The sequence below is a fragment of the Eubalaena glacialis genome, chromosome 18, assembly GCF_028564815.1.
Source record: "Eubalaena glacialis isolate mEubGla1 chromosome 18, mEubGla1.1.hap2.+ XY, whole genome shotgun sequence".
Taxonomy (NCBI): domain Eukaryota; kingdom Metazoa; phylum Chordata; class Mammalia; order Artiodactyla; family Balaenidae; genus Eubalaena; species Eubalaena glacialis.
In genome coordinates this window covers 54154028-54170000 of record NC_083733.1, presented here as the reverse complement: position 1 = coordinate 54170000, position 15973 = coordinate 54154028, and the positions used below count along the sequence as shown (strand labels likewise).

The 15973-nt window shown below is 38.7% G+C and overlaps 1 protein-coding gene across 1 annotated transcript in view; it reads right to left on the bottom strand.

The window, feature by feature from the left end:
• The window catches only part of LOC133077663 (uncharacterized), a 76405-nt gene extending 63734 nt beyond the window's left edge, over positions 1–12671 (bottom strand). Inside the window, exons 1-3 of the mRNA XM_061172448.1 lie at positions 12573–12671; positions 3391–3476; positions 1827–1953 (exon numbers count right to left, since the gene is read on the bottom strand). Of these exons, the coding sequence (XP_061028431.1) occupies positions 1827–1953; positions 3391–3399 (136 nt within the window). The 5' untranslated portion in view covers positions 3400–3476; positions 12573–12671. The remainder of the gene's footprint in view (positions 1–1826; positions 1954–3390; positions 3477–12572) is intronic.
• Positions 12672–15973: the final 3302 nt, after the last annotated feature.

Here is a 15973-nt window from a genome sequence, read left to right as displayed (position 1 = left end):
AAATAAATTCAAAATTACTTTGATTCAGTCTTGGTTAAATTTTTAATAAACTATAGGTCAAATGGTAATTGATAAAGCCTTCAGAACAAAGAAAAGTGAGATGATTAAAAAACATCATGTTAATATTACATAAGAAATGGAGATTGCAGAGGGAGGGAAAAGGTCTTATTTTCATTTATATTCACACAAGTACTCCTTTTCTTGAGAGCAACAGTGGTTGATAGACATCTGGGTTCAAATTTTGCCTTTGCCATAACCCAGTAGTGCGACCTTGGACAAGTTACCACTATGCTTTATCTTCCTCACCTATAAAATAGGGATAATTATAGTACCTATCATACATGATTGTTGTGCAGGTTATATTAATATATATCCATACCTAAACATTGCCTAGAATATACACTAAGTGCTACATATATTTTATTAGCTATTATTTACTATAATTGTTATTTTTTTTAACATCTTTATTGGAGTATAATTGTTTTACATTGTTGTGTTAGTTTCTGCTGTATAACAAAGTGAATCAGCTATATGTATACTTATATCCCCATATCCCCTCCCTCTTGCATCTCCCTCCCACCCTCCCTATCCCACCCCTCCCTATCCCACCCCTCTAGGTGGTCACAAAGCACCGAGCTGATCTCCCTGTGCTATGCAGCTGCTTCCCACTAGCTATCTATTTTACATTTGGTAGTGTCATATGTCAATGCTCCTCTCTCACTTCGTCCCAGCTTACCCTTCCCCCTCCCTGTGTCCTCAAGTCCATTCTCTACGTCTGCATCTTTATTCCTGTCCTGCCCCTGGGTTCATCAGAACCTTTTCTATTTTTTTTTTTTTAGATTCCATATATATGTGTTAGCATACGGTATTTGTTTTTCTCTTTCTGACTTACTTCACTCTGTATGACAGACTCTAGGTCCATCCACTTCAATACAAATAACTCAATTTCATTTCTTTTTATGGCTGAGTAATATTCCATTGTATATATGTGCCACATCTTCTTTATCCATTCATCTGTCGATGGACACTTAGGTTGCTTCCATGTCCTGGCTATTGTAAATAGTGCTGCAATGAACATTGTGGTGCGTGACTCTTTTTGAATTATGGTTTTCTCAGGGTATATGCCCAGTAGTGGGATTGCTGGGTTGTATGGTAGTTCTACTTTTAGTTTTTTAAGGAACCTCCATACTGTTCTCCACAGTGGCTGTATCATATAATTGCTATTTTAATGAGAGGAAAATAAGAAGTTTCCTGAGGCATTTACTGTTTTTTCTTAGGATATTCATACAATGTTACATGCAAAGTTCTTGGATTTTTAACTTTTAATCATAAAAGTAGGTTGGAGTGAATATGTTTGTTTATTAATATAAGACATGAGTTCTCTTGAACTGTAAATAAATCCGGTTGATACAACTTACCACTAAAAAAATTATGTGTTCATCTGAGAGTCAGAGAAAAACCAAGATATAAGGTCTAGCTATTTTCCTTATAGGTATACCAACAAACAACAAAACACCTATAGCAATTCTGAGTTCAGATACAAAGTGAAGCCTGCTTTCTTTGACACTGGTAAGGTTGTAAATCACCCAGATTTCAAACCCAGTCCTTTCATCATTAAGGAAGGCCTGAAGGCCACATAAGGATGGGAAAGATGAATATGCTTAGTGAAGGTGTTCACTTCCAAACAAAAAAAGCTCAAACCATTCCCTTGAGAACAGGGAGCAGAAATTTAGATAGTTTCTTGAAAGATATTCCTGAAATTTCCAGAGAAGAAAGCTAATTTTGCAGAGAACAGAGTCTAAATTTCTGGAGGCAGATAACCTTACCCAATGAGACCAAGTTGCTGTAGTTCTCCAACATTACATCTCTATACAAATCCCTCTGTTCCAAGTCCAGGTAGTCCCACTCCTCCTGAGAGAAATCTATGGACACATCACTGAACATCACTGATCCCTGAAATGACAAACCATACAACTGAAATTAAAGAAAATTTGTTTTAAGATGGAAAGAGAAAAAAATGGAAGAGATACTGCAGGAAATGGATCATAGAGCAAGCAAACAGGCTTGGGCTGGAAGCCTGTAACACAGTAGTTAGGAAATGAGTGTGCTTAAAGCAGGATGCCTATATGTTCCTGAAGGATCCTGTTGTTACAGATACAGCCTCTTGTATACTCTAGCATATCTTAACTATCCAAACACATCTGGGAAAAAAAATAATCAGTATGTATGTATGTATTTATTTATGCTGTGCCAGGTCTTAGTTGCAGCATGCGGGATCTTTAGTTGCAGTATGCAGACTTCTTAGTTGCAGCATGCGGACTCTTAGTTGCGGCATGCATGCGGGACCTAGTTCCCTGACCAGGGAGCAAACCCGGGCCCCTTGCACTGGGAGCGTGGAGTCTTACCCATTGGACCACCAGGGAAGTCCCTCAGTTTTCTAATTAAATGAAATACTGTGTATAAGTCTTCTGCCTGTTATATGTCTCCCTCACAAATTCTCAAAAAATGTGTTCTACCCTTTCCCCTTAAAGAACAGATTTTGTTAAAAAAGTTTTCCTATGATATCTCTATGTTGGAAAAGGATCCAAATACAATTAAAAATTTCTTCCAAGTTCATCATTGAATCAGATCATATCATAAGCATTTCCCCATTTATGACAAATTCTTTAATGAAATTTTAAAAATTGGTTGTATAATAGTCTATGCAATAGATATCTGCATGATCTTCTTATCTATCATTTTCCATCCCTCACTGTATGCATTCCTTGTTCCTGAGTTAGAGGATACTGATGTAGATTCTGGATACTGGTGATCCAGAATCACAAAGATGTCATTCTAGACTAGCTCATCCTGTTCCAATATAAATGGTATACAACTCTTAGGGATTTCCAGAGAAGACACTTGAACTCTCTGCATGCAAGACCCAACCATAATCCTACCTAGTCCCAAAAGCCTCATAAAACATGAGATCTCACCATGTACTGAGGCTGAGGTCAACCAACAGCAAATCTCACCTACTTGGAAAACTCAAGTTTGGAAAAATTTAGCGTTTTCCCATGAGCAGTCAAATGGGCCCATACTCTCTCAACTACTCAAAAGAGATGGTGAAACGTCTCCCTAAAGGGATTTCATTTCTGCTCCACTGCAGCTTTTAGCAGAAGACTGAGCACATATAAGAGATGCTGAACGATTTGTTCAATGAATACATGAACAATGACTGGAAAAAAGAGGACTCACAAGAAGGGCATTGTACTATTTATTTGGCCTCATCTCTCACTGGATCTGGAGGAAATGGGTCCTTAGATGGGGCTCTGATAAGTAAAAAGTTTCAGGATAAAGAAAAGTTTATAGGACCTTAACTTCCAGAAGGTGAAAGAAACAGCAACTTACATGGGCCATGGTTTAGAAATTCAAGAACTGGTCAGTCCTCCTTGGGGTTTACTTGCCTGGAGAAGCACAGTTCACAGAGGCCAGAGCTAGGGGGAGAAAAAGGGGGCCATGAGATAGGCCTCAGAACTCTCAAAATGACTCAGTTTAATATATTCTTTCCCCTCCCTGGACCTCCCCACCACACACACACACACACACACACACACACACACACACACACGGAAATTTGAGGAAGTATGGACAAATCTAATCCCTACTTATAAATTTCAGGGCTGATAAGGGACCACATCATCTAAACCAGAATCTCTTTCAAAACCTCACAAGCCTGCTTAAATTAAACAGATACAAAGAGAGAAATTCATAGGACTAATGCTAGCAGCCATTACCACTGAGAAATTACTACACTGGCAGCCCTGCCTGCCTGCAGTCAGAACAATAACTTCCAGAATCCTCTGGGCTCATCACTATTTTCAATCAGAATCATCCACATTGCTTTCCTGGATGACTTCATTTGTCATTCTGCTTCTTACAACTTAGGCTGAAGAGGTGTGGATTCATGTTCTCAGCAGTTAGACAATAACACATATCTATTTGTCAAGACTTTCCACAAGAAAATGAAACAAAAGGCATCCAAACTGGAAAGGAAGAAGTAAAACTATCTCTATTTGCAGACATGATATTATATATAGAAAATCCTAAGGACCCCACAGAAAAACTGTTAGAATAAAAGAATTCAGTAAAGTTGCAGGATACAAAATCAATTTATAAAAATCAGTTGCATTTACATCTACTAATAATGAATTATAAGAAAGAGAAATTAAGAAAACAATTCCATTTATAATTGCATCAAAAGAATAAAATAACTAGGAATATATTTAACCAAGGAGGTTAAATAGACCTGCACACTGAAAACTAGAAGACACTGATGAAAGAAACTGAAGATGACACAAATAAATAGAAAGATATTCCATGTTCATAAATTAGAAGAATTAATATTGTTAAAATGTCCATACTGCCCAGAGCAATCTACAGATTAAATGCAATCTCTATCAAAATTCCACTGGAATATTCCACGGAACTAGAACAAACAACCCTAAAAGTTGTATGGAACCACAAAAGGCCCCAAATAGCCAAAGCAATCTTGAGAAAGAAGAAAAAAGCTGGAGGTATCATGCTTCCTGATTTCTAAATATATTACAAAGCTACAGTAATCAAAACAATATGATATCGACCCCCCCCAAAAAAAAACAGCTATATAGGTCAATGGAACAGAATAGAGAGCCCAGAAATAAAATCCATGTGTACATGATCAATTAATTTACAAAAAGGAGCCAAGAATATACAGTGGGAAAAGGACAGTCTCCTCAATAAATGGTGTTGGGAAAACCAGACAGCCACAAGCAAAAGAATGAAATTGGACCACTATTTCATACCATACACAAAAATGAACTCAAAATGGATTAAAGACTTGAATGTTTAAGACCTGAAACCGTAAAACTCCTAGAAGAAAACACAGGAGGTAAGTGCCTAGACATAGGTCTTGGTGATGATTTTTTGACACCAAAAGTAAAGGCAACAAAAGCAAAAATAAACAAGTGGGACTACATCAAACTAAAAAGCTTCTGCACAGCAAAGAAATCATCAACAAAATGAAAAGGCAACCTACTGAATAGGAGAAAATATTTGCAAATCATATATCTGATAAGGGATCAATTCCAAAATATATAAAGAACCCATACAATAGCAAAAAACAAAAACCTTGATTAAAAAATGGGCAGATCTAAATAGACATTTTTCCAAAGAAGTCATAAGAGATGGCCAACAGGTACATGAAAAGATGCTCAACATCACTAATTGTCAGGGAAATGCAAACCAAAACCACAATGAGATATCATCATACACCTGTTAGAATGGCTATTATAAAAAAAAAGAAATAACAAATGTTGGCAAGAATGTGGAGAGTAGGGAACCTTTGTGCACTGTTGGCAGGAATGTAAATTGGTACAGCCATTATGGAAAACAGTATGGAGGTTTCTCAAAAAATTAAAAATAGACCTACCATATGATCCAGCAATTGCACTACTAGGTATTTTCTGAAGAAAATGAAAACACTAATTTGAAAAGATTTATGCACCCCCATGTTCACTGCAACATTATTTACAACAGCCAAATTATGGAAACAACCTAAATGTCCATCGATGGATTAATGGATAAAGAAAATGTGAAACACACACACACACAGGAATATTATTCAGCCATAAAAAGAATAAAATTTTGCCATTTTCAACAACACAGACGGACTTTGAGTGCATCATGCTAAGCGGAATAAGTCAGACAGAGAAAGACAAATACTGTATAATCTTGCTTATATGTAAAATCTAAAAAACACAAACAAACAAGCTCTAACCAAGCTCACAGATACAAAGAACAGATTAGTAGCTTCCAGAGGTGGGGGGATGGGAGGGGTGGAGAGGGTGATATGGTTGAAGGGGGGGCAAAGGGACAAACTTCTAGTTTTAAAATTAATGTCATGGGTTGTAATGTATAGTATGGTGATATAGTTAATATATATATATATAATATAGTATTGCATATTTGAAAGTTGCTAAGAGAGTAGTTCTTATCACAAGAAAAAAAATTGTAACTATGTATGTCCACAGATGTTAACTAGACTTACTGTGATCATTTTGCAATATATACAAATATCAAATCATTATGTTGTACACTTGAAACTAAAACAGTGTTCTATGTCAATTATACATCAATTAAAAAAAAGAAGAGAAAAAAACGACTTTTATATGATAGGTATTTTATATGTTAATTGTATCTGCAGGATTGCTATGTAGTATTGTAATTATCCTATCTATGCAATGGATCAGAAAATTCACACTAAAAGAAGTGAAATCACTTGCAGAAATTCAGTTAATAAGTAGCAAAGCTGCATTTGGAATCCTTATTTTTGTAACCACAAAGTCAGCTCTCTTTCACCTCTAGCTCTTGCCCCTGAAACCCAGAATCTCTTGTCCCAGTGAGAGAAACATGAGCAGGTATGACTCACTAAAAAATAGAAATAGCACATCAAATTACCTAAAGATATTAAACCTCATTTTAAGAGTACTGATGCCTATATTAGCAAGTTTGTAAGGATATGAACATTCTAACCTGTAGACTGCACAAAATTTAAAGTAGGTACAAGCAGCATTTAAACCATGAAAACCCTTTGATGCAGAAATTCTAACTTATGGGATTAAAGAAAATATTAAATAATTGTATATATGGACAAAAATGTAAAAGTGTGCTGACAGACATTATTCCTAGGGGAAAAAAGCTTTCCAGAACTGAAGCATCCTTCAGTAGGAATAGATTTAATAAATTATAAAGCATCCATAGAGTGAAAAAACTTTCCATTTAAAAATTATGATGTAGGGCTTCCCTGGTGGCGCAGTGGTTAAGAATCCGCCTGCCAATGCAGGGGATACGGGTTCAAGCCCTGGTCCGGGAAGATCCCACATGCCCCAGAGCAACTAAGCCCATGCGCCACAACTACTGAGCCTGCATGCCTAGAGCCCGCGAGCCACAACAAGGGAAGCCCCCGCAATGAGAAGCCTGCGCACCACAATGAAGAGTAGCCCCCACTCGCCACAACCAGAGAAAAACCCACGTGCAGCAACAAAGACCCAAAGCAGCCAATATAAAATAAATAAAATTTTTTAAAAAAATTTTAATAAATAAAAATAAAAAAATAAAAATTATGATGTAGATCTTTAATAGGAAAGATGGAAATATGTTTACTACATGTTGCTGAGTGAAGAATGCAGGTAACAACAGTTGTGAGTACTGTGATACTGTCATGGCAGGTAAAAACACCTATATGTATTTATATATTCATGTATGTGCAAAGTAATCACTAAATGCTAACCTTTATTATTAAAATAATTTTTTCGATTGAGGCATAGTTGATGTAAAATATTATATAAGTTTAAGCTTTAGAAAATACACAGACATACAAAATATTCAAGATATGCAGTCTTTAGAAAAATAAAATGAAATGGATATTATAATTATATTTGTAAAGTATACATATATATTGGCATAAAGAGGTACTAACAGGCATCGACAGAAAAAAATCTGCAAAGATTGCTTATTTCTACATTGTGATCTTAATTTTCTTCTTTTTGCTTACATTTACTTCATAATTTTATATGGCCATATATACCCTTGAAATATATATATATTCTAAAATTTTATAAACAGGAAGTTTTTCTTCAAGTAGGTGAAAGGGATTTTTTAAAGCAGTCATCCCTTGAACTTGGAGGAAAAAAGCTGCTATTTTTTTATTTATTTCAGCTCCCAATATCTGAACCAACTCTATGATTTCTAAGTTTCTGCTGCTTCTCATAACTTTTTGACTGATGAATTTATCTTGGTTCTGAATTAGTCATTTTAGTCACGATGCCCTCCAAAGAGCTAATGAATTGTCTTTGTTCTGTTGGTCTCGCCCTGCATCAACATCATGAGGAAAAAATAAACTGTGAGAAAAAGCTTATTACATAAAATCCATTGACCTCCACAGAAATCTGATGGGTTTGGTACTATTTGGTCACAACCTGATAGTGCTTGCTATAATCAGATGATGTCTCCTTTCCAGGAACTCCCAAGCCATGCCATCAGACTTCTTCATTGACTTTATTTTAGTCTTACTCCTGTAGAGGTTTATCTACTTTGATAGATAAAAAGCAACTTAAGGATTTTAGTTACTGTATTTTCCCCAAGCACTAGCACAGGATCTGGCATGATATGAGTTCTTTTTAAATGTCTGATAATTTAACCTAGAAATTCCAATTCTAGGAATTTATCCTTAGGGAATATTTGTAAAAGTATACACAAAGAAGTATATGCAAGGAAGTTCTTCAAAGAATAATTTATAACCAAAAGAATACCTAACAATAGTCAACAAGCTAAATAAATTATGTTCCACTGTATGATGGCATATTATACAATTATTAATAATGATGATACTGGTTCATATTAATTAATGAAGAAAGATATCCATGATAAACTGCCAAGTACACTAGGCAGACTAAAAAGAATATGCACAATGTTGGGAGGTGACTGACTCTCACATATGAAAAACAAAGGCTTTGCTGTCAGGATCCAGGATGTGAATCTAAGCTCTGACAGTTATCAGCTAGGAGGCTTTGGACACGTTACTAATTTTCAGTGCCTCTGTTCCCTCATAGACAAACTGGAGAATAATAACAGTATCGGGCTTCCCTAGTGGCACAGTGGTTGAGAATCTGCCTGCAAATGCAGGGGACACGGGTTCGAGCCCTGGTCTGGGAAGATCCCACATGCCACGGAGCGACTGGGCCCGTGAGCCACAACTACTGAGCCTGCGCGTCTGGAGCCTGTGCTCCGCAACAAGAGAGGCTGCGATAGTGAGAGGCCCGCGCACCGCAATGAAGAGTGGCCCCCGCTTGCCGCAACTGGAGAAAGCCCTCGCACAGAAACGAAGACCCAACACAGCCAAAAATAAATAAATAAATAAATAAATAAACTCCAATCTCTTTAAAAAAAAACAGTATCTAGGGGACTTCCCTGGTGGTCCAGTGGTTAAGACTTCACCTCCCAATGCAGGGGGTGCAGGTTCGATTCCTGGTCGGGGAGCTAAGATCCCACATGTCTGGAAGCCAAAAAACGAAAACATAAAAACAGAAGCAATACTGTAACAAATTCAATAAAGACTTTAAAAACGGACCACATCAAAAAAATAACAGTATCTTATAGGGTTGTTGTGAATCGTTAATATAATACATATAAAGAACTTAAAGCAGCTTATTATAAGCACTGAATAAAATGAAAAACATGACATGTCCTTCATTCTATTTATTAAAGAAAAATTATCTTTAATAATTTTTAATTAAAAATTTTAAATTTTTGATAAATCATCTCTAATAATTTTTTTTTTAGGAACATTTATTTATTTATTTTTTGGCCTCATTGGGTCTTCGTTGCTACATGCAGGCTTTCTCTAGTTGCGGTGAGCGGGGGCTACTCTTCGTTGCGGTGCGCGGGCTTCTCATTGCGGTGGCTTCTCATGTTGCAGAGCATGGGCTCCAGGCGCGCGGGCTTCAGTAGTTGTGGCACGCAGGCTCAGTAGTTGTGGCTCACGGGCTTGGTAGTTGTGGCTAGCGGGCTCTAGAGAGCAGGCTCAGCAGCTGTGGCGCATGGGCCTAGTTGCTCCGCGGCATGTGGGGTCCTCCCGGACCAGGGCTCGAATCCGTGTCCCCTGCACTGGCAGGCAGATTCTCAACCACTGAGCCACCAGGGAAGTCCTCTAATAATTTTAATACTAGAATGCCCTTTCTCTTTTTTCTTAACAGTAAATTTTTTGAGATTTTCACAACTGGTCTTTCTTACAACATCAATAAATTTTAGAACTAGGCTTGAGAAAGTAATTAACAAAAATCAATATCTCCATAACTAAGAAGTGTAAATTCTTGAAAAGTTTTTCAAATTAGAGGGGAACCATTGCACTCCCCTTTACCCTGCATAGGCATAACAATATAATAAATCTTATGACTGCACTGGATTGCTTTTTCAAAGTGTTGGAGAGTCTTTATCTCCTTAAATAACCAATTTTTATGATTCTATTTTGCAAACCAAACATACGTACACAAGTGCACAAAAAAAATATTTGGAAAAACAAACATCAAAATTGTAATATTCATTAACTCTGGATGATGGGACTAAGGGCATTTAAAATTTTCTTCTTAAAACTTCCTTAGGTTCCTGTATTTTTTTCTTTTTACAATAAACCTGCATGAATTCTATCATCAGAAACAAAAATTAAATTACTATTTCCATATAAATGAAATAGAGTTGGGAGAGGGAGTACCTTCCAGTTGTTTAGAGAAATGTGAGTCATAGGCCTGTGACTGAGAGGGTTCCACACACACACACACACAAATTAGTATGGCAGAAATAAATAACTGTTCTTTTACTGTTCATCAAAACGATAAGCTATCTTCACAATCCTTCTCCTGTTACTGAACACAATGAAGGTAAACAGCATTCCCAAATTTAGAAAGAGTATACCAAAGCAGACAGAACAGTATTTGGTATACAACAGATGCTTTATCTCCTCCTTTCTCCACTCAATAACTAAATTTTCATATTAGATATATCCTTGCAAAATGTCACACAAATCCCTAGTTTATTAAAAGGAATTCATACATAACTAAAAATGTCTTGAGTCATCTTGTTCAAAACTGTAACTATTGCTTAAAATTGATCATTTTACTTCTTTTCCTTCCCATGAGTCAATACCAACGGCATAAAATCGCATCACATGGATGGAATGTGATTTATTTAATAATTTCCTATTATTAGACACATTTTATCTTATCTTACCTTATTTTATTTATTTTTGTTTGCACCACGCAGCTTACAGAATCTTAGTTCCCTGACCAGGGACTGAACCCAGTGGCCCATGGCAGTGAAAATGCGGAGTCTTAACCACTGGACCCCCAGGGAATTCCCATAGATACTAATTTTATATAGTTCTTATTTCAAAGAACATTCTCAGACATTACAGTCTTTGATTCTAGGCCAATGGATCTGAATCTTTTTGGGTCATGTTTGATAATCTCATTAAATTATGGACTTCCTTCCCAGAAAAATGGCATATTAACAACTATTATAATTTTACATACAATCTCAAGGGGTTTCTGGTAAAGTGAAAGCCCCAAATGGATTTAAATTACCACTAGTTAAGAATTCCTATTCAAACCATTTGAGCACCTCATTTTTTTTTTTTAAGTTTTATTGGAGTATAGTTGCTTTACAATGTTGTGTTAGTTTCTACTGTACAGCAAAGTGAATCAGCTATACCTATACACATATCCCCTCTTTTTTGGATTTCCTTCACATTTAGGTCACCGCAGAGCACTGAGTAGAGTTCCCTGGAGCACCTCATTTTTTTAAACTAGGAAATGTTCAACACAATTAGCATGGTATTTCCATTTTTCCTGATCTATTGGAGGCCGATGGGGAATTGCTCCAAACCACCACTTAACAACAAATAGCTAATGTTTATTAAGTACTTATGAAGTATCAGGCACTGTTATAAGACCTTTACACATAGTTAAAAAAAAAAGAAAGCTCTCAGAAGTAAGGGGAAGTATCTGCCACATGGATATATGCAATATAGGCACTAGAGAGGGGAACTAGATATCAAGTTAATGGACAGGTCATACTAAGCAGAAGGAAGCAAATGTTCCCAGGTCCTAAAAAATAAAAATGCATTTCACAGAACAAGAGGAAATACCCACTCGTCTTGAACTTGACTTTGAAGTGGGCAATAGCAATTCATTCCTCCTCCTCATCAGAGCCCTTTTCTTAGTTTGACAAGACTGAGGAAGAAGGGAATCTTAAGACAATATAGGCCTTTCTTGGAGCCCTTCCCACGCCGGCTAAATTACGGCACGCCACGCCCACATCTGTCCCCACCAACCACCACCCACGCACGCCCAGAGTAAGCAAGAGGAAGAGTACTGACTCTTCCCAGTATTAGAGAAAAGCCAGGGTCACGGCTGTGCGGGACTGGAATTGGGACTTCAGAGAGGGAATTCCGTGGCTCCAAAACCTGCAGGTGGAAAGCGCGGAGCTGTGTGAGCAACCGTGCGTGTGTGTCCGCGCGCGCCCGCCGGAGGATGTAGTGCGCTGGGAATACTCCCAGGAGCCAGCCTGGGGGGCACGTTCAGTTCTAGCATTCTTATCCCAAGACGGGTCTGAGTCTTTTTGCTGGGAGTCTTTTCTCTGGCTCTCAGTTATCTGACTGGGGGCCATTTCTCTGCGGCTGGCAGAAGATTCAGCCGTGACGCTAGGGTCGGAGTCACCCAGTCCACGGCAACCGACGGTCACACAAGAGGCTCTGCACCCCGTTCAGTCACACAAACGCCATCACCCACTAGTTCCTGCCTCACAACCGCACATAGTCCCGATGCCATACCCCGGTGCAGTCACGCCCACAGACACACCACACCGTTACACCTTCGCGGTTCTCACGCCCACTCGGGGCTGAGATGCTGCAGCGCTTCCCTTCCCTCTCCCTCATCGCCGGGCCGCAACGCCTTTCCTACCGATGGCCAGAACAAATGCTCCGAGCCAGGACTGCTCACCTGGGGCGCCGAACCCGTCTCACGGTGATGCCCAGTGGAAGAGAGCGCGCGACAGCCCAGGTAAGTCCACAGCCCCCGGGGCCTAACGGGCCGCGCGCGGGGCTTGTTGGGAGCGCAGGCTGCACGCACTGAGTGCGCAGGCGCGGCCGAGCCCCAGTGGGCGGGGCATCAGTGAGTGAGCTGCTTTGAGTGGGATGTGTCGACTGAGCCCGAGATCCAGTCGCTCCCCAGCGGGGCGGGGTTCTCGGCTCTTTGTCCTGAGGAAGTCGCGGCAGGGCCTGGAGCGGGGCGGGGACGGACGACAGGCGCATTAAAGAGGGATGTGTATGCGAAAATAGGACTCTCCGTGGGGCCAACCGGAGAGGTCTGTGACCAAGGACAGCGCTTGTGTATCTGTCTTTGGAGTGGTTCTGGGTGCGATTTTTTTCATTGAATGTGGCTGGTTGTGTTTGAGATGGTGCGACTGCTGGGATTGGAATGCGGTTTATGAAGATTTTATGACTGGAATTGTGTCGGGCTGTGCCGGACTGAGAATGTTGTGAGGGCCTGTGAGATCGTGGGGCTGACTGTGAGTGCATGAGGTTGCGTTTCTGTGAACGTGTCTGTAATTGAGCATTTATGTGGCTCGGTTTTGATAGATTCGTTTTCCTTGGGCCTTCTCTGCAGACCCTGGATGTGAGTCACTCAGTGTGTGTCTGAGAAACGACCTGCCTGATTGTGTGGCGAGTGTGTGTGCTTCTGGTATGTTCCTGCAAGACTGTGAGGAGGTGGCTCTCTGGATGATTGGATGTGACCAAGAGCCTCACTCTCTTCAGCTCTGAAACAGAGAAAGGAATATTGCATCTTCAAGGAGCATCAACTTTACTGAAGGATTTAGTGCAAAAACGGACTTTTCTGGGAAATAATTTCACATTTAATCACAGGTTTCTGATGGAGAAAAATGCAAATAAGCATTACTTTAAAAATAAGATTTCAAAGGAAATTCCTGCATAGAGTAGTTGATTTGCTTCTGCCCCAAATTCCCATGAGTGGGCTTTTCCTCTCTCATAGTGTTAAGGGGATTTTGTTAGGAAGATTTAAGAAGCCCTAGTCTATGAAAAAACATCTTTACACAGAAGAGAAGCAGTATGGCTAGAGCAGACAGTCCAGGATTAGGAAGTCAGATATCTTGAGTTCTGGATCAGACACTATTTTCCCTTTGTTAAAGGAGGGCAAGAAACTCGTTTAAGACTCAAAGCATGAGTTCATACTGACATTACTAATTCAAATTTAACATTACAGGGTTTTATTCTTACCTTTTATTTTATATTTCTGCTTCTTTTCTCTAACAGAAATCCTAGTTCCTAGTAATATTAACATATTTATTTATTTCCCTTAGCCTAGAATTGCTATAAAATAGTTTAAAATTGTAATACCAATATTATTACTAACAATCAAGCCTGTAAATATAATTTTAGACTGTAGTTCTTTTAAAGCAGGGGTTGGCAAGCTATAGCCTGCAGGCCAAATCTGGCCTGCCACCTGTTGTATAGCTAGTGAGTGTCTATGGTGTCTGTTTTTTTAATGGTTTAAAAAAATCAATAATAATAATAATCAAGAAGAAGAATATTTCATGAGGTGTGAAAATTATATATTTCAATTTCAGTGTCCTACACAAAGTTTTATTGGGACATAGCCATCCTCCTTTATGTATTGTCTATGGCTACATTTGAACTACAAGGGCAGAATTGAGTAGTTAGTGTAGACTGAATGGCCTGTGGCTTCTCATTATTCATGGTAGTTATATTCTATAAAGTTGTTGCAAACACTGAATTAGTGAACTGTTGCTCCTAGCAGAGATATAAAGTTAGTTTCCTATAAACATCTGGTTACAACATTTTCCTCAACCAGTCAATACATAACATTGTTTTATGTGTTTCTATTTAAAGACACTTTTTATATGTTATTGATTTATTGACATTGAGCTCAAGGCCAACAACAGCATAACTCATTCCTGAATGAAGTTTATCTAACATATGTATTGTCTCTGTAAGGCACATCTCTGTAATCCTTCTTGCCCTTAGGAACACTAGACAGCACTTCAGCATAAACTTGGGGGCCATTTTAAACAGCAAAATCACCAACAAAAAGCACAAAGATGAGGGACTTCCCTGGTAGTCCAGGAGGTAAGACTCCGTGCTCCCAATGCAGGGGGCCAGGGTTCAATCCCTGGTTGGGGAACTAGATCCTGCATGCATGCCACAACTAAAGATCCCACATGCCACAACTAAGACCCAGCACAGCCAAAAATAATAATAAATAAATAAATAAATATTTTTTAAAAAGCACAAAAATGAGAGGAAAAAAGTAATACCACACTGAGAAAAGGATATGTATTTATGGTATAAGAACAGAAACAAGGGCTTCCCTGGTGGCGCAGTGGTTAAGAATCCACCTGCCAATGCAGGGGACACAGGTTCCAGCCCTGGTCTGGGAAGATCCCACATGCCATGGAGCAACTAAGCCCATGTGCCACAACTACTGAGTCTGCACTCTAGGCCCCGCAAGCCACAACTACTGAGCCCGTGTGCCACAACTACTGAAGCCCACGCGCCTAGAGCCCATGCTCCACAAAAAGAGAAGCCACCGCAATGAGAAGCCCACACACCGCAACAAAGAGTAGCCCCCATTCGCCGCAACCAGAGAAAAGCCCGCGCTCAGCAACGAAGACCCAATGCAGCCAAAAATAAAATAAAATAAATTAATTAGAAAAAAAAAAAAAGAACAGAAACAAGAAGGCAGAGGGTCCCCTATTTGACTTCAGCTGAGAACATGTGTGTCGGGAGACTCATTGGTCATCGATTTTCACATGCCAACGAATGACCAAAAAGGTGCTGGGAGTATTGACTCTGGGGTTACAAATGAATTTTAGCAAGTAGGTTAGTTTGCAAATATGGAATCTGCAAATAATAAAGATAGACTGCATTTACTATCTGGCCTTTTACAGAAAAAGTTTGCTGGCTCCTGTTTTAGAGTATATCCTTCTTAATTATAGAGTGTTTAAAAACTACTTGAAATAATTCTTTTCCTGTGCCATCAATAAATTCCGTAATTAATTATAACCCATTAAATAAATTAAAATCCATAAACAAGAGAAAAAGAAGAATGCCAGCTAATAAGTTTGTTTTACATGGCTGTGAACTCTGCTTCAAGTACATTTACAATATTTGGATTTGATGAAGATTTTTGTATAGTATGATGTTTTCCTTTAAGTTCACATTCATTTCTGTTGTCTTCTCTCATGTCACCTATCATCTGCAGTTAGGTAAGATAGTGACATTGTTAAAATGGATACATCTTCATGGCATGAAGGCTAGCCATTGGTAGGATAATATTATAACACAATTTATCAGGCAATACTG